This window comes from Scleropages formosus, chromosome 10 (genome assembly GCF_900964775.1).
Source record: "Scleropages formosus chromosome 10, fSclFor1.1, whole genome shotgun sequence".
Taxonomy (NCBI): Eukaryota; Metazoa; Chordata; class Actinopteri; order Osteoglossiformes; family Osteoglossidae; genus Scleropages; species Scleropages formosus.
Window position 1 is genome coordinate 1,042,971 of NC_041815.1, and position 24,812 is coordinate 1,067,782.

The 24,812-nt window shown below is 42.5% G+C and overlaps 1 protein-coding gene across 1 annotated transcript; it reads left to right on the forward strand.

Annotated features, from left to right (window-relative positions):
- Positions 1–1,148: 1,148 nt before the first annotated feature.
- On the forward strand, positions 1,149–19,937 carry iws1 (interacts with SUPT6H, CTD assembly factor 1). Its single transcript, XM_018732143.2, has 15 exons — positions 1,149–1,588; positions 1,788–1,882; positions 2,334–2,832; positions 4,301–4,360; positions 5,210–5,411; positions 5,648–5,705; positions 5,807–5,919; positions 7,923–8,073; positions 8,368–8,450; positions 8,558–8,687; positions 8,809–8,926; positions 10,665–10,776; positions 11,900–11,956; positions 12,037–12,148; positions 19,525–19,937. The coding sequence occupies exons 1-15, from the start codon at positions 1,546–1,548 to the stop codon at positions 19,648–19,650; spliced, it is 1,959 nt and encodes a 652-aa protein (XP_018587659.2). The 5' UTR covers positions 1,149–1,545; the 3' UTR covers positions 19,651–19,937.
- Positions 19,938–24,812: the final 4,875 nt, after the last annotated feature.

Below are 24,812 nucleotides of genomic sequence, written 5' to 3' on the forward strand. Positions count from 1 at the left end.
GAGAGGTGTCAGTAAAACAGCAAAACCAAAAAGGAACGTGAGAACACTTTAATTTAGCTTGCTGACAGTGTTTACATCTTGTGTCTAGTTCTTGAGTGTTGCTCAGCAGTGGCAAGATGAATAATTGGCACTGAAAAGAATGTGTAAGTAAGGATACTATTGGACAGCTGGTAGTGTAGTGGTTAGAGCAACTGCCTTTGGATCCACAGGTTTGATTCCCACTCTGGCTCTAGTACCCTTGAGCATGGTACTTACTCTAAATTGCTCTGGTAAAAATTACCCATGTGTATCAATGGGTAAATAATTGTAACCATAACATTATAAGTTCCTTTAGAGGAAAGAGTAAGATGAATAAATGTGTATAGGACTTAGTGTTTATGAAGTATTTTTATGTTGTCATTTTCACACACACAATTAGTTTTAATGTAACTCAGAGTTTAAATATAAATACTAGTTTGATGTCTATCTACAAAGCTACCTCCAATTACCCATTTATAAAGCTGGGCATTTTTCACTCTGGCAATTCAAGGTAAACTACATTGCTCAAAGTTAAAGCAGGACAGTTAGAACCACTATGCTGTCTTTTATATTAAAATACATATTTCATTTTTAACACAGCCAAATATGGAATTTTACATAACGGATAGCTAAGTAATGACATCCCCACTAGTGGTAGTGGTCTCAAGTGACATTGAAGTTAGGAGCAAATTGAATTGTGAAGAGATTTATACTTCAGATTATGTTTGTAAGATCAAGACTGAGTGTGCTTAGAAGAGATGCACAAGCTTTCTTGAACATGACCCCCGTTCAGGTTCACCCGTAGTCTGTGAGTGACAGAGGGAGTGTGTTCCACTGACATAACTTCTTATGGATGAGTTAAAGTAGTGTATCTAGCAGTGTAAGTCACCTTGGTGAATAAAGTGTGTGGGCTGATAACACTACGTAGTATCCATTGGAAGTGCTTTAGAGAAAAGCGTCCGCTAAATGAATAAATGTAAATAGGTCCATAATTTATTTTGAAAATGATTACCCTTTGAAGATTTTTCTATCCGTCATGCGCACGCGGTTAAATTGAAGCGATGGCCCTTTTACTTGTAACGTCATAGTAGTAGTGGGGGCGTAATTGTCCGCGCATGCGTAGAACGAGAACACTGAGAGACACCATTTTGGAAAAGCAAACATTAGTCGGTTAATACTCAAATTTTTTTACTGGCAAATTTACTGTCCATCCAGAGGAGGAAGAGAAACGCGTACATAAGCAGTTGTGTCTCAACGATAGTCTGTTTATGGGTTTTAACAGTGGATATTTAAATTAAACAGCATTTTTTAATCTAACCCGAACGGCCGGGCCTGCTGCTGCTGGCTGCTGCTGGAGGACGTCGTGGACCGCTCGGCACTCGTCGGAGCGGCTGCGGTGTTTCGCTCGGCACCCAGACTCCGGAGCCTCGCGCCTTAGCTGTGCTTCGCACGTTGCGGCCCAGATTCCGTGATACATACTGCGCGCTTTCGTTTGAAAAGCGCCGGGACATCAGCCGCTACGCAAAAATGGACGGAGAGGAGGAGGAATTCTTTCCCGGAAGCCGCTCAGGTAATCTTGACTTGACGTGTGTGCGCCGCTGCTGATGAACTTCATCATCATCAGTCATCATCATTATCATCATGTCCCGCACAGCGAGACACAATGACACATGATCACATCCACCCAAGCGTCTATAGCTCAGGTGGCTTTCTAGGAGTATTGTGTCCTGGGGCGGTTAGGGTAACGAGAGCACGGTGCATTTGCACAGGTGACGGCGGCGGCACCCCAGTGCAGGACGAGCTCGCGCCCGGCTCCGACGTGGAGGAGGACTCCAAGAGTGACGCCGCCCACTTCCACATGGAGGTCTTGTTGTTTTAACTTTTATTGCTCCTCCTGTTGTCCGTCGCTCAGCAGAACATGTTGATTTTAAGTACTAGTCTTTGCTTCCAAAGGTACTACTCATGTTTTTGCACCAATACTTGCTGTGCCCTAGCTTTTGCTGCACGCGGAATCCTCCTGACGGCACTGCTGTGTTCCTTGTAGTATCTTGGCATGGAAAATGACATCAGTTTGAATGCTGTGCTTCTTTGTTGCATTTGCCTTTTTTATTCAGCATAATCATCATAATCCTTTGGAAACCTGTCAGTAACAATAGGACTCACAAGCTGACAGTAGGCTTACACATCAGGGTTTGTACCCCCAGGACAGGGGGCACAGCGTTGTCTGCCAAAAAAAAAGAAACCAGCTCACATGGAGTGTATGGTGAGGGTTGTCAGTGTTTGCGTCTGATCACCCGTTTCTCTTAAATGCACAGGATGAAGGTAGTGAGGCAGAGCGTGAGACTTGTACAAACCAAAGCACTCAAAATCACAGTGGCTCAGAGAATGAGAACAGCCCTGATCAAGGTGACAGTGACTCAGACAAAGAAGATAATTACAACAGTGACTCGGAGCACGAGGCTCCAAAACCTGCTCCCAGTGATACAGATGAAGTTGATGCTCCCAGACCCAGAGGGAGCACCTCTGAAAATGAGGAAAGGGTAGAATGGCATGCTAGTGACTCTGACAATGAAAAACATTTGCGATCCCAGAGACTGAACTCTAATGCTGGGAGTGACTCTGAGAATGACTCCCCTAAGCACAAAAGAGATGCTGGATCTGACGACGAGAAAGTGGTTAAAAGCCAGGGGAAGAGGAAGGCTGTGATGGCCACGGACAGTGAGGAAGAAGAGAGCCAGACTCGCGATGCAGGCGGCAGCCAAGAAGAAGAGGACAGCAAGGGCCACCTGGAGGACAGTGAAGAAGAAAAACCAGGTAATTAACTGTCGTATCCATCCCAGTTTCCTCGTAGTCTCAAAAACCTTTAATATTGATTTTTACCTTCACGTGTATTAGTCACTCATAGGGCTGATGGTGTAAAACTTTGTAACAATTGACATTTGGGCATTTCTTTACCCGTTTGCCAAAAAACAGTAATGTAGGCTTGACATATGTTGACTGAACTGTAAGTATGGTAGAGCTTTGCAATATACCTTTGTTACAAAACATGTGGATAACCTTTTGTTTCTTACATTTACTCATTTTGCAAATACTTTTCTCCAAAGTGATGCATAGCTGAGAGAAAACAAAATTTCATTTTGCCAACAGATGGAAAAATATAGATGCAGATACATGATTCTCAGAATAGTCAGTTTGCCAAAATCTACCATTTAGCCAGCATACATTACATGAGTACCTGGGTAAAGAACTATTACTGCTTAATTTTTTAAAGACAGTAGTGCAAATTTACTCACTACACAATATCAGGAGAGAAGTGGATCTGAAAGAGATGTTTTAACACCCTTCTCGAGTTTTAAGGGGCATTCAGCAGTTCTGAGGGAGAGAGGGCAATCATTCTGAAACACTGGACGACCAAAACCGGCAACTTTTGAGCTGGGAGAATCATGTTTGTGGGGCAGAGGGTTTTACAATTGCTAGGTTGTAATGAACTTTTACAATCTCAAATGCACTTGATGATATCAGTAGTAAGGAGCCATTCCGATAAACTTATGTAAAGGAATTAGTTAATTGAAGCTCACTCTTAAATCACATTTAGCATACGATCAATCACACAATTCCAGTGTTATAACTTGTTAGGCTAGCAAACAAGTCGGGTTGTGCTATACAAGATAAAATTGTTGTGATCGATTCTTCGATGGACCTCAATTTTGGGGAAAAATATTTAAGTTTTTTTAATGTAAAAAAAATTAAAGGAGCACGTGCACACACACACTCGCACTGTCTGAAATCGCTTGTCCTGAGTGGGGTTGCGGTGAACCGGAACCTAACCCGGCAACCCAGGGCGCAAGGCACCCCAAGCCGGACTTCAACCCTAGACCCACCAGAGAGCAGGACCTGGCCAACCCTGCCGCGCCACCTCGCCCCCCTGAAGGAGCACAGCACGTTTTTTCTTTTGCACATTCTAGTTGTTCAGAAATTGCTTTAATTCAGTCAAACCTTACTAAGCAGCAGTGTTCAGTGGATGGTATCCAACTAGCTAAGCAGGTTAAAATAAGTAGAGGAGATTTGAAAAGATTCTCCTTAACACAGGATCTGTTTGTAAATCACTTTGTTCATAGAAAAATTTACTCACATCTTTTGCCACACAGTTAATGTCAAAGGCACAGACCATGTTTGCAAGTTTCAGCTTCAGAATGAGAGTATAGTAGCATGTGATTTTTAAGTTAAAATGTTGGTTTGTTACCATTGTAAGTAGTAACAGGCTAATGATTTGACATTTTAGCAAAGAGGAAGAAGGCCATACTTTCGGACAGTGAGGATGAGGAGACTGAAAAGCAACCAGGCAAGTTTTCAGAAGTTTGTCTTTGTAGCTGTATTAGTACATGTAGCAGATTCTTGTTGTGTTCTGACAAGGAAATTAGTAGTGTTACACTAAAAAGTATTTCCATATTTCACATATACATAAGGGTTATGTAAAGGAAATGACATGAGAAAGGCTTGAGTTTGAAGTAATAAAATGACTGTAAAGATTACCTGGGTGAGTTGACCGTGAGCTGTAAAAGAGGTTAGCATTTTAATGTACGGTTGGTCTAATTTTCTCATACCTTTTTAGAAGACAATTTGTCTTGTTTATAGTTTAAAAGTTTATTGCATGATAGTGGGCTGTTATGGCGTACATATAGTAAAACTTTCTATGACAGCCTGCCTCATCTGTTTGCACTGTGCCCTGAATTGCAGTGGTGCTCTTCCTAATGTGAGAATGGAAAACTGTCACCAAATTTCAGTGACATTTATTGGTTAAATTTTTTTCACGTTAGCTAAAAATTCAGTATTTCGAGCCTATTTGAAATACTGTTGTTTTAAATTGGTGGGAAGAATTGATGTTCGTGTTGTTTTTTTTTTAGTGCAATTACTTAAAGAGCCAGACAGAACCATAGGCACACCACAGTGAATCTGTCAACGCTCTGGAATTTTTTTTTTTTTTTTTAGTTTTCAGGTTTATGAATTTGTCTTAACACCTTGCTTATCAGAAGTTTAGATTAAGAAGAAGTTGAAATTGGGGAAAAAATACTGATGGAGAAATTGAAATTCTCTATATCAGTATTTTTTTTTTTTCCCCTATGTCATCGTAATACTGTGCGGTCATAATTTAGTTTTCATGCCAACATTTTTTGTTTGCCGTTACCTTTAGTGGTGAAAAAAAGCAGACAGTTGTCAGAAGGTGAAAACTCGGACAGTGATGCGGGTTCAGATTCTCCTGCAAAATCATTGGCAGCAAAGTTGCGGGAGCTTGGATCAGACACTGAGGATGATGAGGATAGGACGAAGAATGAAGATAGAAAAAAGGATCAGAAGAACTTGTTTGGTAGTGACAGTGACTCGGATGATGAAGAGTAAGTTTTTGTCTTTACTTGCCCAAACAACCTTAGTCTACCTCTGTCTTACTTACTAGTTTAACTGCACATTTTAAGAAATACAAAGTTTTGAGATACTAGTTACATTGTGCAAAATTTTAATGGAATTTAAAAATGGTTTTTCTCAGGAAGATGGAACAGACCAAAAGTCAGCTGTTGAAGCTTTACTATGACCCTTTATAAGTGAATGTTGTTGGTGCTACCTCTGTCTGCAGGAAGATGATTGCAGACATCTTTGGAGAATCTGGGGACGAAGATGAAGAGGAGTTTACAGTGCGTGTACTCTGTGTTTTTTTTTTCTTTTCTTTTTTTTCCTGTTTGACCGCCTTGTGCTTAGTCTGAACCTAAAAACTATGTTCTTCTGTTTTCGGTAGGGCTTTAACCAGGAAGACCTGGAAGGAGAAAAGAACCAATCAGAAAATTTTGGGAAGAAAGAATTACCTGAGGACTCAGATTCAGATGATGATGTTGAAAGAGGGGGAAAAGAGTAAGTCATTCAAGCAGTATTTGAAGACTGGATTGTATCTGTATCAAATAAAATATTAGTTTTATATTGTATATATATTACATATATAAAATATTGAAATAACTGGCTGTGTTGCAAATAGCTTGATATTTAGAACTTTTGCCTTGCAATCTGATAATCCTTTGTTTATACCCCCAGTCCTGCTGTAGTACCCTTGAGAAAAGTACATACACCAAATTTCTGATGACAGAACACCTGCTCACTCACTGACTCCTTGTCCTGGTCAGGGTGATGATGGTCTGGAGCCTGTCACAAAATCACTAGGTGCAAAGCTGGGGTTACACCCTGGGTCCGATGTTGATCTGTTGCAGGGAAGCTGCACACTTACATGGACTCTCACACTACAGGCAATTTAGTGTCACCAGTTCGCCTGAACTGTCTGTCTTTGGACTATGGGAGGAAACTCACATAGACATGGGAAAAACATGCAAACTCAACACAGCCTGGGCCAGATTCAAACCTGTGCTTGAATACCCCAGTTGCTCTAAGGCAGCAGCTCTACCTGCTGCACCACCTTGCTACCCTTGGGGAGAATATTTTCATATATAAATGGATATTTAATTGTAAAGTTGCTTATCTGATAAAATGAAACAAATTTGTTTCCTTTACTTAATGAGCATAATTCGTTCCTGAAGATCTATCTGCTCATAAAGTAAATTCGCATAAAAAGAACTTTGTTGCCATTATTTTAAATGGAAAAGAATTCATAATGTATTCCTGAGCACGTGTTCTTTTTAACAAACATGAGAAATTCCTGCTTTATCTTTTAAACACTGACAGTGTAGTCCAGAGATAAGTCTAGAAGATAGAACTACTTTGGACATCTTTAAATCCAGACTGAAGACTCAATAATAAAAAAAAAAAAACACTTCTGCGTAACACTGTATACTATATAATACAGGATATACTATAATATGTATATACTGTATAATACTGTTGTAGTTTTTGAGTGCTGGTGTTTATTGTCAGTTCCATTAGAATTATAACACATCCATCTTCTTTGTGATGTGCTTTGAGAAGCTCTGTTTTATAGCTCTGTTCTGCAATATAAAAATAATTGTTAGTACAGTCAAATCAAGCAGTTCTCCTGATTATAAGTCGTCATAGTAACCGCTCTTCTCTCCTCTCTGTGCTGAGGTATTTGATCATTACATCATTTCAAGAGGATTTTTTTTATCTATTGTTTGTTTTCAATTGTTTTATCACCATTACAATTTTTATCTATGGCTTTGCTTTATCAACTTTTAACAGTTTTTTTCAGTTTTTCTTTAGTTCTTATTATTGCACATAAATCATAAGATTTCTGAGATGATGATATGAGCTGGAATGGGTATATGCCAACTGACATTCACAGGAGAAACCAAAGGTCTTATGTGGAGGGTTCCTGCTCACCTTGAGTGATGCTTGAAATCACAAAGGAGCATATTTTGAATTAAAATATTTGTTTTTGTTGTGTTTATGAATTGATTGCTCATCATTAAAATTTTGGAATGCAAATTACATTTGTTCATAAATCAGAATTCTCATAAAAAGCAGCCTTCTTTATCTGAGGGGAGGCCTGTTTTCACTAGTTGTCATTCTTGTGCCTTTAAGCTCAAACAGTACAGTTTTGCCACTGTCATTGTTCCTGTACTGTTTTCTTTGTGCTGAAAGCAAGTTGACAGTGTATATTTGGAAAGGTGCTGACTGTACAAAACATGGTTGAAAGAATAACAAATTCTCCAAAATAGTAAAATTTCTAAAAGTAACTTGCAGAACTTGTAGTAACTAGTAAAACATTCTTATTTTTTATTTTTTTTTTTTTTGCATCAGAGTAACACACCACATTCGCTCTACTTTAATTTGGTTTTTTTTTGCTGTTTTTGTAGCTGTTTATGTTACACCGTTTCACCTCAATACATAATGAAACGTTGCATTGTGATGTCTTGGGCACACGTATTTTGATGACATTATCCTTTTTCCAGTCCTAATTTTGTGTCGGACTTTGACATGATGCTTGCACGGAAGAAGGCTCAAAGTGGAAAGCGGAGACGAAACCGTGATGGGGGAACGTTCATCAGTGATGCCGATGATGTAGTCAGTGCCATGATTGCCAAGATGACTGAGGCAGCAGAGGTACTTAACACAAATGTCAGATTTGTGTACAGTATGTGTTTTTCTACGTATGTTTTTCATATATGTTTTGCATTTGTAGAAAGCGCTGAAACACTTGGGCATTGAAAATCATTAATATTTCATTTAGCTTTTTTAATAAGCAAAAATTTCCTGAAGATGAGTTATGATAAAAGAACTGGTAAAGTTGTAATTTTTTAGTGCTGCAGAAGACTTATTTATATTGGCAGTCATTAACTTGAGGACTTCACATCATACACGTGCTGCATTTTATACAGAAACTTTTTATCATTACAGGAGGACAGGGCACTGAACAATCAGAAGAAACCAGCTCTGAAGAAACTGACTCTCCTGCCAACTGTGGTTATGCACCTGAAAAAGTGAGGGGTTTTTTTTCATGCCACGTTGTCACTTTTCAAAGTTGTAAAATAAGACCACAGATTTATTACTGATAGACTTAAAAGATCTCTGTGTATTTCTCAACCAGACAAGATTTGAAGGAAACATTTATAGACAGTGGTGTGATGACAGCCATTAAAGAGTGGATCAGTCCTTTGCCAGACAAGAGCCTTCCTGCCCTCAAGATTAGGGAGGAACTCCTAAAAATTCTACAAGAGGTGAGTCCCCCAGGTGATGAGTAGTTATTGCTTTTGTAAGACTGAGGTGTTTGGTTGCAAACTTTGGATTGTATTTTGTCTTAACTTGGTCTTGCTGAGACTTCTTGTTTTCTTTCTCCAGCTGCCTAGTGTAAGTCAGGAAACACTGAAGCACAGTGGAATTGGGCGGGCTGTCATGTTCCTGTACAAGCATCCAAAAGAGTCAAGGTCTAACAAGGATCTCGCTCTCAGGCTTATCAGTAAGGATCTGATCTTAACTAGGGATCGAAATGGGCAATTTTAGTGTTGAGAATTAAATGCACATATTATATTACAGTGACTTCACCTTCCCTTGTGGGTTTGTTCTTTTTGTTAAACCAAACATACATTATCAGTGAAGTTAATAACAGCTAAAGCAGCATTAAGTTCTCAATGCACAGTGTGCCATGCATATTAAGTTTTGCGTTAAGGGCAGGGCAAAGACTCAGTGGGTTGCGCTGCAGCATCATAGACCATAGGGGTTCAGACACTGGGTTAAAATTGGCTTCTGTGTGTGGAGTCGGCTTGTTCTATTAAACTAATTTTATGGAGTGCTTTTCTCACAAAATGATACAAAGGATTAGTAACACAAGACAAATAAATGGTTGGCTATACATTAAATTGCTACAATAATGAAGTAACCCAACTGGCCACGGAAGGAAGAAATAAAATAATCTGAAGTTAAAAGCAAGAGGGGGGAACTAAGATCTGAATTGCCAGTGGCTGCCTACCCCTGACATTTGAAAATGGCATTTGAGATTTAAAAAATTTAAGTCAACTTAAATGACTGTTTATAACAACGTCGCTAGACATTATTAAGTAAATGTCTCAGTTTGTATAGGCAGGTCTTGTGCACCATGGCATGCAGTCATCAGCTTCTGTTAAAAGGGAGTGCTGCTATCATGGCTGGCCGGCCTCCTCAGGTCTTGTTATAGAATAAAAAGTGTTAACAATTGAGAGTTTTATCCTGGGGGGGGGGGGGGGACTGCAAACAGTAATTGCATGTATCATCCGAGATACAGTAGAGTGAACGTATGAGTCCTAAGCCTGGATTTAAAGGCTGAGACAAATGGGGTGTTCCAAACAATAACCGGCAGACTATTCCAAAGTTTTGGCACCCTGTAACTAAAGGCATGTCCTCCTACTGAGATCTTATTGATAACAGATACTTTAAGGTAACCCGCATCCAGTGAACAAAGACAAATTTCTGGAAAAATAGAATGCATCATCTCATTAAGGCAAGATGAAGCAGTGCCATTCACTGCCTTGTAGGTCTTATATTGTCCCTTTGTTCAATGTGAGTTTCCTCCAGGTGCTCTGGTTTCCTCCCACAGTCCAAAAACTTGTTTTACCTGAATTGGTGAATCTAATTTGTCCTTAGCATGTGCTTAAGTGGCTTGTTGTGTGTGTTATATGTATATTAATATTGGAACAAACATGGAGTTTTGGGGTTTTGGATGTGGCGTTCTAAGTTCATATGAGGAAAAAGGTTTCCGCTAAATAGTGTTTACTTGTAATTGCATGCCACATTAGAGAAAGGTATAAGATAAATTAATTCAAAATGTAAATGTATTAACTAGAGCACAATGAGACAGGTATGTTTGGTAGATTATATATAGCAGTACCAAGGTGTTGTGTGGAAGAAAGTATTCAAGATGTGCCTGAATTTTAGGAGATTAACAGATGATGTTGAGATGAAGCCTTGGAATTAGGAGAGAGAACATTTTTTAGTGTTTTTGGAAATAAGAGGCACAGGGACATGGTAGCCAGAGGCATAATGGATGTTTGTGGGGGAAGGTAGGAAAAATGAGAGGACTGAAGGAAATGAATAGAACCATGTCAGGATCTAGAGGTCAGCATAAGGGTCTTGTACTGTATCCCCCAGCATCAGTGGGAAGCCAGAGTAGGACAGATTGCACGTTTAGCATTGCAAGTTAATAGCTGTTGATATTTCTGCAGATGAATGGTCAAGGCCTATTTTTGGCTTAAGCTCCAACTACAAAGGCATGACTCGAGAGGAGAGGCAGCAGAGGGACCTGGACCAGCAAGTGGCACCTCGTCGCCACCTCAGGTGAAGAATACACAATCGCAAACATTGTTATTAGTGGTCAGTCTTACAGGCCTGCTGTGTCCCCCCATTTCTTGTATTGGTTCTTGCTGTAGTTTACCTTAAAGTCTCTTTATTTTGACTTATTTCAGTGTCCTCTAGATTTTTTCACTTTCCGACTTTTTTCTTCCAAATTCTTCTTTTTTTCCATTACCATTGCTGTGCCCCCTTCTCCCCTTCCATCTTCCAAGTGAGCAGCCGAAAGTTGAAAGGCCAGAAGAGCCAGATGTGTTCTCCCTTCCCCTAAGGTTTCGTGTGGCTGCATGATGCCTGCATTTACTCCTTCAGCCATTCCATCCAGGTTCTAAGTGTCTACATGCAGACTTTCCTATGGCATGCATTTTCCTAGAAATTCCTTTAATTGGTGAAGGTTTTTGAAAGGCTTTGGAAGTTTTGTGCATGTACAAAAAATGCAGTTTCTTTTAAACAGTAGCAGTGTCAGTTCGTTGTTTTTTTAGGTGGGAAAAGCAGTTGTCTGCATTTAATGGACCCCAAGTGTTTAGAATTATTCAGTAAAAAGTATAAACCAGAATATTTAGTCAGTTGTAATTACCTTACAATTCTCCACATTTGTTGATCAGATTTTATCTGGAACAAGGAATACTTTAATTTTAAAAACTACCAGCTACAGGAATGAGGAAGGAGCCACTAAGGGAAACACCAGAGTTTAAGCTTTAACAGTCCTAAAGTGTCATACAAAGAAGTAGGTCTCCATGAAGTTGTTGACAGTCAAAAAAGAAGGAGTTGAAGCCTGTTCCACAGATTGGGAGCTTGGGGATGGAAAGAACAATTATTTTTAGTACCTCTAGAGAGAAGGCACAGAGAGTAAGCAGAACCAAGAGATTTTGTAGTGGGTGGCAGAAAGAGTCTTGACATAGTAAGGGGCAGAGCCTTGTGAGGATATATCAGTAAATATGAGTCTTTCACTGCATTTAAGGAGCAGTAAGGAGCCAGTGGAGAGATGAGAGCAATAGTGTCATTGTAACAAGCAACAGAATATGGCAGATGTGCAACAGGACCTGTCTCTGTGTCTAGTTTCATATCCTGTATAGGGTTGCAGGCTTGACATAATGTTTTCTCCATACAGCTCTGGGGGGCAGACACCACGCAGAGACCTAGAGAAAGTGCTGACTGGGGAGGAGAAGTAAGTACCTTTCAGTATGAGTGTGTTAACCTATGTATGCATTCACTATCAAGTAGGTCATCTGTTGTACCTCCTTACAGAGCACTCCGGCCAGGTGATCCTGGGTTCTGTGCCCGAGCAAGGGTTCCCATGCCATCAAACAAGGACTATGTTGTTCGGCCAAAATGGAACGTGGATGTGGAAACTAATCGGGTACGTTTTTTTTGTGTTGAAATAGCTTGAGAAGCCTTATTTTTCTTTTTGACTGAGAGAGTGTATTTAGTGTGTTTTTTCCATTATTGTACTACAAATTTCCAAACTGTGAGAGATTGACAAATAAGAGCTGTTGTACTGTTCTGGTGTAACAGTTCCTTTTCCTTTGTTTGGCTACCATGGTACCATGGATGACTCTAGACTGGAGATGGTAGTTGCTGGTTAAAAGTGGTTTGACAGTCAATTTTGGGGGGGGGAATTCAGCAAAACAAAAGTGATAAAATATTAAATGGGATGATTCAAGAGTTTTATTAATATTGCTCATGTGAAAATACACTGATTTATGATGCACATAGATAAATGTTATGTCTAGAATAAATGCAAAGTATGGTAAGCAATGCATTTTGGTTAGCTTGTTTTTTTTCCCTTGTGAGATACTAGTATTGCTCAACACCTCTCTTATGATGCTGGAGCTGAACTGTAATTGGTTCAAATAGAAAGGATTGAGAAAAGGGCTGAGCCGACTGGAGAAACACAAGAGACGCTTTGCGGAGCAGAGGAAACTCCGCAAACTGCAAGGTGCTGTCAAGATCAGTGTGGAAGGCAACCGTATGCCCCTGTAATTGACAGGGTGTGTCTACATGTGGGGGGCTGTAAGTGCCACATGCATGCTTTCATTTTTGGAAATGGCACCCTGAAAACCTCACTATAGCTCTTACTAACCTAGTTCAGCAGTTTTGCAGAGGCCACCTTTACTTTTTTTAAAAAACCTTAGTAGTCCTACTTGAAAAACTAGTGTATGTTCAGGGTTTGCCCTGACTGTTTTTGGGTAAACCATGTGTACAGTGATGATCAAGCCAACTTGTAGAGGCAATAGCTTATTTTGTTCTCAAATGTCACAACTGTCAACACATAAACTAGAAGGAGCCAGAGGACTTGTAGTAGGATACTGTATTGACACTGACATATGCATGCTTTAAACTTACCTGAAAGTCTTGTCCACTGTTGATAGCCAGCTTTTCAACTCATTGAAGTTTCCTGAATCGCTTCAGTGTCCCTCAAACTATCACCAGACCACTTGAGTAAGCTCTTCACTGGATTCTCCAAGGTGGATGGAATCCATGTGTTCCCCATTCTGAACAGAACTTAGCAGTAGGTTTTACCTTCTTTAGCACTGTAGATCTGGACTTTGACGGGTTAAAACTCATCCCAGTCCATAAGATAAGCCTCTTGAGTCTTTGCCAAATCCACCTATATTCTGGAACAGTCCATGCATTCAGTGTCATGGATGTGATTGAATGGGGGAAAAGTTAATATTCATTCTGTTTTAATGTGTTACACAATGTTTTGCTTCTGGTAGACACTGTTTAGGATGATTTTGAGGTGAACTTGGGATAGGTTTGGAAAGATTAGGGATATTTTGTCCCTATAACAAATAATGGAAAAAGTAATTTTGCCTGGTATTTCAATATTATGTCTTTTTTCAGGAGAAAATTAGCATTTGTTAATGAGGATAAGCATAACTGCTCATCCTGTGCAGTTTCTTAGAGATTTGGAGCCTGTTGTTGATGGATAAGGTGTGGAGGAGCATACGTGCACTAAAGACAGAGACATTTTGATGCATTTTGCTGAAGGATGTTTGTACTAGAAAGTCCACGAGCACTACCTACTATGTCTTTCGCTCAATCTTAAAGCATGTTGTCCACAATTTCTTCCTCATTTATTTGGAAGATTAAGGGTTTATTTGCAATAGTGTAAAGTTATTTGTGTTAGAAAAGCTGTTTATATGTGTGGCAAACTCTGGTTCTATAGGCAAATTTGAGAGACTGATGCCAGGTAAAGTGTAGCCACATGTGATAACTGACTCTTTGGGGCCCTAAAGAAACATATTTGGCTTTAGGTATTGTGGTTTGCATGCACTAGGACAAATTGATGGATTCTGGGCTGCATGCCCCTGAAAAAGTGCTTAACCTGAATTGCTCCCATAAAAATTACCCTGTTCCATAAATGAGTTGTTAATTGTAAGTGGCTTAATATAATCAGCTAAAAGAATTTTTAGAAAGCATAGAATCTGTTGTTTCCATTGTGATATTGGATTTGCATTATGAAAGGATGCATGAGTTCATTGTGTAACAATATTTTCATCATGGTCCTGTGCTGTGTTGCACCATGTGTGTCACATGAACTAGTGGTTGTCATTGGTTAAGAATCAGTTCCCTTGAGTGTTTATTTCATGTTTACATTGTTGTAGTGGTGGTGAATGACTTCTGACTCACTAATTTGGGATGGAAGTTCTGTTGCTCAGAATCACCTGTATGTTTGCATGTTGCATGCCCGTGTGGTTGTTCTGTCTTCGGCATCAATGTTGATTGCACGCAGGACACGTATAGCAGCAGAATAAGCTGTGAACGGGAAAATGGGTAATTTTTTGGAGTTAGTAAGCCCAATTTATAAAAATGGGCGTATATTTCATTACAGGCAGTCCCTGGATTACAAACGAGTTCCGTTCCTAAGTCTGTATTTAAGTTGAATTTATACATAAATCGCAGCGGTTAGCTATGGTGGGTATCTAACGTCAATTGGTCGAATGTTTTGTTTTTGTTACATTTCTGTCCATCCATCTTCTGTCCCGCTTGTCCTAAAAGGGTCGCGGTGGCAGCAGGGAGAGCAGAGAGGCCCAGCCGCCTCTGTCCCCCGCAACTTCCTCCAGCTCAGCCTGGGGGATCCCCAGTGGTTCCCAGGTCAACTGTGAGATATAATCCCTCCAGCGGGTCCTGGGCCGACCTCAGGGCCTCGTCCCAGTTGGCCGTGCCTGGTATACCTCCAAAGGGAGGCGCCCAGGGGGCATCTTTATCAGATTCCTGAACCACCTCAACTGGCTTCTCTCAATGTGAAGGAGTAGCAGCTCTACTCTGAGTTCCTCCCGGATGTCCAAACTCCTCACCCTGTCACGAAGAGTGAGTCCCAGCACCCTGCGGAGAAAACTCATTTCGGCCGCTTGTATCCGCGATCTTATTCTTTCGGTCATCACCCAGAGTTGATGACCATAGGTGTGAGGGTAGGGACGTAGATCGACCAGTAAATGGAGAGCTTCGCCTTATGGCTCAGCTCCCCCTTCACCACTACAGTCCAGTACAGTGACCGCATTACTGCTGCCGCTGCTCCCAGTCTGTGGCCGATCTCACGCTCCCTTCTTCCCTCACTCGTGAACAAGACCCCAAGATACTTGAACTCCTCCACCTGGGGCAAGAACTCTCCCCTTACCTGGAGGGAACATACCATCCTTTTCCGTGAGAGAACCATGAACTCAGACTTTGAGGTGCTGATCCTCATCCCCACCACTTCACACTCGGCTGCAAACCGTTCCAGTGTGTGCTGAAGGCAGCGATGTGATGGTGCCAAAAGGACATCATCATCTGCAAAAAGCAGAGACATCACCTTCTGACTCCCACACAGAATGCTCTCCTGACCTCTACTGCGCCTTGATATCCTGTCCATGAAGACCACAAACAGGAGTGGAGACAAGGCACAACCTTGGCAGAGTCCAACACCCGTGCTGAACAGGCCTGACTTAATGCCGAGTATGCGGACACAGCTTTCGCTTTGTATGTACCAAGGACTCAAATGGCCCGCGGTAATAGCCCCAGTACCCTATACTCCCAAAGCACCTCTCACAGAATTTCCTGGGGAACACGGTTGTAGGCCTTCTCCAAGTCGACAAAACACATGTAGACTGGATTAGCAAATTCCCATGCCCCTTCAGTGATCTGTGAGAGGGTAAAAAGCTGGTCCACTGTTGCACGGCCAGGACGGAATCCCCATTGTTCCTCTTCAGTCTAAGGTTCAACTATCGGCCGGAGCCTCCTCTCCAGCACCCAGGCATAGACTTTCCCAGGGAGGCTGAGAAGTGTGATTCCCCGATAGTTAGCACACACTCTCCGGTCCCCTTTCTTAAAGATAGGGACCACCACCCCAGTTTGCCAATCCAAGGCCACTGTCCCCAAGGTCCATGCAACATTGCAGAGGCGTGTCAACCATGACAGCCCTGCAACATCGAGGGCCTTAAGCATTTCCAGGCGGATCTCATCCACCCCCAGTGCTTTGCCACTGTGGAGCTTACCAACTACCTCAGTGACTTCCACCAGGGAAATGGACTCTGACAGCCCGAAAGCCTCTGGCCCTGACTCCTGTAAGGGAGGCATATCACTCAGGTTTGAGTTCTTCAAAGTGCTCCTTCCACCTCCCGACAATGTCCTCATCAGAGGTCAGAGTTTCTCCACTCCTGCTAAACACAGCCTGAGTGAAACTCCTCCGACCCCTTCTGAGCTGCCGGATGGTTCTCCTGAACCTCCTTGAAGCCGACCGATAGTCGTTTTCCATAGTCTCTCCAAACTCCTCCCATGCCCAGGATTTTGCTTCTGCAACCGCAGCCACTGCTGCCTTTTTCGCCTGCCAGTACCTGTCTGCTGAGTCAGGAGTCCCCAGAGCCAGCCAGGCCCTAAAGGCCTCCTCCTTCAGCTTGACAGCTTCCCTCACCACCGGTGTCCACTAGCAGGTTCTCGGGTTGCTGCCCTGGCTGGTACCAACAAGCTTTTGGCCACAGGTGTGCCTGGCTGCTCCCACAGTGGAGGTTTTGAACAGGGTCCATTCCGACTCCATGTCCCCTACCCCCTCCAGGACATGGGAGAAGCTCTCCCGGAGGTGTGAGTTAAAATCATTCCAGACAAGGTCCTCTCACAGTCGTTCCCAGCACACCCTCATTAAACGTCTGGGCCTACCGGGTCTGTCCATCAGTTTTCCCCGCCATCTGATCCAACTCACCACCAGATGGTGATCAGTTGGCAGCTCAGCACCTCTCTTCCCCCGAATGTCCAGAACGTGGCCTCAAGTCAGGAGAAACGACTACAAAGTCAATCATTGACCTTTGGCCCAAGGAGCTCTGGTACCAAGTACACTTATGAGCATCCTTGTGTTCGAACATGGTGTTTGTTATGGACAAACCATGACGAGCACAGAAGTCAAATAACATTTCACCATTCGGGTTCAGATCGGGCAGGCCGTTCTTCCCAATCACCCCCCCCCCGCCAGATTTCCCAGTCATTTCCAACATGAGTGTTGAAGTCCCCCAGCAGGACTATGGAGTCTGTAGGTGGGGCCCTGTTCAGAACCACTCCCACCTTCTCCAAGAAAGCCGAATACTCTGAACTGCTGTTTGGTGCATAAGCACACACAACAGTCAAAGTTTTCCTCTCTGCAACCCTAAGTCGCATTGAGGCGACCCTCTCGTCCACCGTGGCAAACTCCAACTGTATGGCAGCCAGCCGGGGGCTTGCGAGTGTCTCCACACCCGCCTGGCGCCTCTCACCTCGTGCAACTCCTAAGTAGGAGAGGGACCACCCCTTATCGAGGAGTTTGGTTCCAGAGCCAACACTGTGATTGGAGGTGAGCCCATATATCTAGTTGGTATTTCTCAACCTCCCGCACCAGTTACGGCTCCTTCCCCCCAAGTGAGGTGACATTCCACGTACCAGGGGCCAGTTTTCGTTGCGAGGGGCCGTGATGCCATGCGCCACCCCGCCCCCTCCCGCCGCCAGGTATATATAGCACTGGACCCCCATGCTGGACCTTGCAGGTGGTGGGCCCACATGGCCCCCCCCACGATGCCTTTTCGGGCTGAGCCTGGCCACCAGGCGCTTGCCTAGGAACACTACCCCCAAGCCTGGCTCCGGGGGAAGGTCCCGGTGACCCTATTCCGGGCAGGGTTAATGTTCTCTTGTTTACTTTTTTCATGGAGGTTTTTGGATCGTGTTAGTCTGGATCTTCACTCTAGACCTGTTCGCCTTGGGAGAGCATAATGCTCCCGATGACATAGCTCTGGAGATCCCTAGATCACGCAAGCCCTTCCGCCACGCCAAGGCCCCCCATCCAGGAAGGGTACCTTTCTATGCATAATAAACAAACACTTCTGGATACACTAAAACATCTTTAACATAATAATACAGTAACAATAATAATACAATGTAATGGTGTAATGCTGACAGTTATAATAAATGTAACTACAGTATTTATAGTAGACATAGAAATAGTTAACAATAAATGTTACTACAGTATAATATATAGAGAATGTGTGTGGGTATAAAAACATTAAAGAAACTTTATTGTTCATTTTTCCAATGTTCATTGGCGTTTCACCTTTTTCCGATCACTTTATTATTTCTACTTTAGTTTTAATCGTGATCATTTCCCTTTTCTTTGCATCACCATCACTTGGAACACATTTACGCTTTGGTGCCATGGTTAAGAAGATAAAACCAATAAAAAAAAAAAAAAAAAAACCAAATACGGTAACACACGAGACACTGTTAACAGCAACGTGGTCCGACTGAAAAGAAGGAAGTCTTTGTTCTACATTGGACTCACGCGACCATGAGCCAACAGACTGCTGTAGACACGCAATGTTTTCATGCGCATTACAAAGTAGCGCCCATTTGTTACTACAAACCAGTATATGTAACCTGAATTGTTTATATAGTAGGCTTTACAGGGGGTGGTTTGTAACTACGGGTTTTACGTCAGTCGGATACTTGTAATCTGGGTTCTGGCTGTAAACCATTACAGGAGTTTTTCGTGGTACAGGATGATGATACCTGAGGGCTCAGGATCTTTAGAAAAATTGGAAATCCAAGAAATTTTTCATTTAGCTGATGGATTTCTCCAAGGCACCTCACAAGAGTTTAGCTATGTACACTGACTTACCGATTTATACAGCTGAGTAATTTTACAGAAGCAATTAAAGGATAGTATTCTGTAACGGCATAACAGGAGGATGTGGGAATCAAACATAAAACCGTTGTATCCAAAGACAGCAGCTGTAACAGCTATGCTACCTGCTCTCCCTGTGAACAAACTAATATCTAGCAGTGGTTAGTGTTCTTGACTTGTAATCTGAGGATATTTACTTATAATCCCTCTCATGCTGTTGAACCGTTTAAGCAAAATACGCACCATTGCTTTTGCAATAATAAACTGCTCTGCTAAAGGGTAAATCTTGTAAAATTGTTTGAGGTTTATCATGCAAAACTAACATTGTAAGTTGCCTTACACAAATAGGTGTAATCTAACTATATTTGGATGCAGTTTATGTTTATGCATTTGGCAGATGTTTTTTAAAGCTACTGAGAACCAAATTTCTTGCCAAAGACAGCTGTCGCTTGTGACAGTAACTATGTTGCTTCATGATCTGAGACCTGAGAGAAATGAAGAGTTGAAGGCTGAGAAACTTGTTACCTTATTATTTCTCTTCTAATTTGTTTTCCATTTTAATGTAGCTCCAGTGCCCCTTAACAAGGTCTTTTTCTTCACTCCGTCTTTTCCAGGCTCCAGTCAAGAGAGGCCTGTCTCGTGTGGATAAGCAGATGCGCCGCTTTGCCGACATCAGGCGTCTGAAAAGGACTGGCCATGCTGTTAAAATAAGTGTTGAGGGAAACCGGATGCCTCTTTGATTTTAGGATTTTTTAAAAATCTGTGTTGTCTCTTGCTTCCTTCAGGCGCATTTAGTCCGGAGCATAATGTGAAGCTTCTCAGGCTGGAAATGGATTGGTAAATGCTGTTTGTTCTGGTTAGATATGTCTTGTCTGATGAGACTGTGCAGCAATAAAAGGTTACTGTTGTCTCAGAAACTCTGCCAAAAATGGTTGTGTATTTCAATTTTTTTAATGTATAATATCTCAAAGTACAAATAACCTATTGTTAAACTGCCTATTTCCTTCAGTTTATCACAGTAGATGGAGAAACACCTATTTTTTTTTTTTTTTTTAAATAAAGTGAGTGATGTGAATTGAAATCATTATTTTCATTACAGGAATGGTGCCGTGAATGGCCGCCTCGGTGTGGAGCTCCACAGTTGTTTTACTGTTTTTGTTAGTTTGTCCTGTCTTTAGTCATATGCCTACAATCAGTTTTACCAGGGAAGGACTGCTGAACTTTCGGCAGTACACGCCACCCAGTATTTTACCGGTTTTTGATTATTCTGACGTTTTGCTGGACATTGTAGTTGGAGGTGCAGCAGCGCTGCTCAAGCTCTCCAAGACGCGCAAGCGTGGAAAGCGAGCCGGCGTGCTAGTAAAGCTCAGAAAGCACGTCTTTAGAACAGCGCTGCCTAGTATCCATCTGGGAAATCTCCGCTCCCTACCCAACAAAATGAACGAACTTCTCCTCATGTCCCAAAAAAACAAGGACTTCTTAAACTCTGCTGCTCTGTGTTTCATGGAAACTTGGCTGAATAAAGCCATTCTGGACAGCACGCTACATCTGCCGGGCTTCCAGCTGTTCAGAGCGGATCGCGACACAGAATCAGCGGGGAAATCACGTGGCGGTGGGACATGCTTCTGCATCAACGAAAGGTGGTGTTTAGATGCAACAGCGTTGAAGATGTGCTGTCCCAATCTAGAAGCGCTCTTCATCAATTGTAAGCCTTTCTACTCACTGTGGGAGTTTTCCTCGTTCATTCTCTTAAGTGTTTACATTCCACCGCAAGCGTGTGTGAACGCAGCGCTGCAACAGCTGGGCGATCAGATCACAGACACAGAGCAACAACACCCGGACTCTGTTATAATCATTCTCGGGGACTTAAATAAAGCAAATCTCTCCCGTGAACTCCCAAAATACAGACAGCACGTTACATGTCCTACCAGAAACAGTAATACACTGGACCACTGTTACACCACAATAAAGGATGCATATCACTCTGTCCTACGGGCAGCCTTGGGGCTCTCTGATCACTGTCTGGTTCATCTTATACCGACCTACAAGCAGAAACTGAAATCAGCTAAACCTGTGATAAGGACTGTTAAAAGATGGACTGAGGAAGCAGAGCAGGACTTACAAGCCTGCTTTGAGTGCACTGATTGGGGTGTTTTTGAGGCTGCTGCTACCAGTCTAGATGAGCTCACAGACTCTGTAACATCATATATCAGTTTCTGTAAGGATATGTGCATCCCTACGAGGACTCATTTAACATACAACAACGACAAACCGTGGTTCACTGCAAAACTCAGACAGCTTCGTCAGGCCAAAGAAGACTCCTACAGGAATGGGGACAGAGTCTTGTATAAACAAGCCAAAAACACACTGGCAAAGGAGATCAGAGTGGCTAAGAGAAACTGCTCTGAAAAGCTGAAGAAACAGTTTTCAGCCAATGACCCAGCATCAGTGTGGAAAGGCCTGAAAGATATCACCAATTACAAGACACCATCCCCCAGCACTGCGTTGAATCAGCAACTGGCCAACGATTTGAATGAGTTTTATTGCAGGTTTGAAAAACCCTGTCTCACACCCCACACCAATTCTGACCTCAAGTAACCCCCGCCTTCCCCCTTCCTGCACCTTTGATCTGTGAAGAGGAGGTGTGTTGCATCTTCCGGAAACAAGACAAGGAAAGCACCAGGCCCAGATGGTGTCTCACCAGCCTGCCTAAAAACCTGTGCTGACCAGCTGGCCCCTATCTTCACAAAGATCTTCAACAGATTACTGGGGCTGTGCGAAGTCCCTTCCTGCTTCAAACGCTCCGCCATCATCCCCATCCCGAAGAAACCCAAAATCACAGGACTGAACGACTACAGACCTGTTGCCCTAACGTCTGTGGTCATGAAGGCATTTGAAAGACTGGTGTTGGCCTACCTGAAGGACATCACTGGACTCTTGCTGGACCCCCTGCAGTTTGCTTATCAAGCAAACAGGTCTGTGGATGATGCAGTCAACATGGGACTGCACTACATCCTGCAACATCTGGACAAACCAGGGACTTATGTGAGGATCCTGTTCGTGGACTTCAGTTCGGCCTTCAACGCCATCATCCCACACCTCCTGTCCAAATTAACTCAACTCTCTGTGCCCAGCTCCATCTTTCGGTGGATCACCAACTTCCTGACAGACAGGCAGCAGCTAGTGAGGCTGGGAAAATGTTCATCCAATACTCACATGATCAGTACTGGTGCCCCCCAGGGATGTGTGCTCTCCCCGCTACTCTTTTCCCTGTATACCAACGACTGCACTGCAAAAGACCCCTCTGTCAAGCTCCTGAAGTTCGCAGACGACACCACATTCATTGGGCTCATCCGGGATGGTGACAAGTCTGCTTACAGACTGGAGGTTAAAGAGCTGGCTGTCTGGTGCAGTCATAACAACCTGGAGCTGAACATGCTCAAAACAGTGGAGATGATTGTGGACTTTAGGAGAAACACCTCAGCATTATCCCCACTCACCATCATGAACAGCACTGTGGCAACAGTGGAGTCATTCAGGTTCCTGGGCACTACCATCTCACAGGACCTGAAGTGGGAGTTCCACATAGACTCCATTGTGAAGAAGGCCCAGCTGAGGAAGTTCAACCTGCCACAGGAGCTACTGATGCAATTCTACTCTGCAGTCATCGAGTCTGTCCTCTGCACTTCTATAACTGTCTGATTCGGCTCAGCTACGAAATCAGACATCAGAAGGCTACAGCAGATAGTTTGGACTGCTGGAATAATCATCGGCACATCCCCCCCAGCTCTCCAACAACTGTACTCGTCCAGAGTCAGTAAAAGGGCTAGCAAAATCATCCTAGATCCCTCACATCCAGGCCACTTCCTCTTCGAACCTTTGCCATCTGGCCGGCGCTACAGAGCACTGAGCACCAGGACAGCCAGGCACAAGAAAAGTTTCTTTCCTCAGGCCATCTACCTCATGAACAGCTAAATCCCCCCTAGAGAGTAAACCAGTGCAATACACAACGCTATTTATATTTATATCTATTTATCACATCATGTCTTACTCACATTCCCTTGCATTTGTATAGAACATACCTATACATACATATAATGTCTAGTGACTATTTTTTGTATATTCTGTACTTTATGTTTTTTATATATTTTTTATCCTTTATTCACGTATTCTATCTTCTTATCTGTGTCTTGTCACTGTCATTCTGTCTGTGCTGTGGAAGTTTCTGTCACCGAGACAAATTCCTTGTATGTGTGAACATACTTGGCAATAAAGCTCGTTCTGATTCTGATTCTAATCTTCCGTAACTTAGGTTGTGCAGATGCTCACATTGAATCCATATCCCAAGGAACGGTAAAGAATGTTTATCAAAAAACGGACAGTTCTACATTTAATTTTATTCATCTAGCAGATGCTTTTCTCCAAAGCGGTGTACATCTCAGAGACAAACAATGAATCCATTATATCTCGAACAGGAAGAAAATCACTTGGAGCTCCTAAGAGCAGATATGGTAAAATGGTAGTGCATCTGAACTTTAAGCAGAACTCCTGAATAGACTTGGAGTGAGCTAATGGCATAACTGGAAATTTGCAGCAACTCCTGTGTTAATCTCTTTCTCGTCTGATATTTTCAGTATTCAGACAACTAAAAGCTATTATCCTCAGAAACACCAGTGGCATACTTATGCTCCACTTGATAAAAAGTGTTCACCTGTATGTTTAGAACAGTGTGAAACAGCATTTACATTTATTCATTTAGCAGACTCTTTTCTCCAAAGTGACGTACATCTCATAGAAATTACAATGTGTACGTTACATTAGCAGAAAGAGTCGTGATTCTGAAGTACAATTACTTACTTCTTACCATATGAAACAATGTACATGACACCAGTAGCTGCATAAAACTATCTGAATAACACTGATTCCTAATATTTTTTTATACATATAAACATATATGTTATGTTGCAGGAGTAGTTCCGTGAAGGTTTATCCATTGTTTGAAAGGTATGATCCCAAAGTTATGTTCGCATAGACATTTACGTATTACATGAACTTAGATCGTGGGTGAAGAGAATCTAGAAGAGGTGAGTTTGAGGACCCTTTTTAAATGTAGACAGACATTCAGTAGTTCTGAGCGAGAAGGGGGAGGTTGCTCTACCACAATGGAGCCAGAACCGAGAACCTTCGTGCTTTTGGAACTTTCTTGCATGGGACAACCAAGCGGGCAGAGGTGGAGGAGCGATGCAGTCTTGTTGGGGTGTAATGGATGGTCAGGTTTTGTAGATTTCTGGGAGCAGTTCCATTGATGGTTTCGTAGGCCATAACCAGGGTCTTGAATTTGATCCAGCCAGCTAGAGGAAGCCAATGCAGAGAGACAAGGAAGGGTCATAAGTGAAATGCTTCAGCAAGTCAAGCAACTTGTGCAGCAGTGTACAGTATCTGCTGCAGAGCTTTGATGGCAGTAGCTGGAAGAGCAGCTGGGAGAGAGTTGTGGAAGTCAGTAGAAGCTCTGAATTCAATGGACTGCCATGTGCAAAATTGTGAAGCTCTGTTCTTAAACCGAGCATGTAGTAGTAGTAGGAGGACAGCTGTGATCAAATAGAGATTTGCACTCTGTATTGTGGCTGCAGCAATCCGGGTTACAGCAAGGGTTGCATCTGAGCTTCCTGTAGGGAGATGTGGGTACGTTGAACCACAGGATATGAATGAGGAAGGGATGACTTTTGCAAAATCCCTAGGTGTGGTCAAGAAGATTGAGATGAGACACTTTTAACTGGAAGTACGTTGACAATAAAACTTTTGTACATGTTGCACTCGTGGTAATTTAGATATAAGAATACTCACTAAACGGTACTGAAAAGCTTAGTTTCCTTGCCTGGTGGTTGGGGGCCTCTTGAGAAAA

What these genes read in the sequence shown, in the direction of transcription:
- iws1 (XM_018732143.2), top strand. Translation starts at nt 1,546, where the DNA reads ATGGACGGAGAGGAGGAGGAATTCTTTCCCGGAAGCCGCTCAG. An exon ending in GCACCTCGTCGCCACCTCAG is followed by an intron (nt 10,777 to 11,899) that starts GTGAAGAATACA and finishes TTCTCCATACAG; the next exon opens with CTCTGGGGGGCAGACACCAC. An exon ending in GTGCTGACTGGGGAGGAGAA is followed by an intron (nt 11,957 to 12,036) that starts GTAAGTACCTTT and finishes ACCTCCTTACAG; the next exon opens with AGCACTCCGGCCAGGTGATC.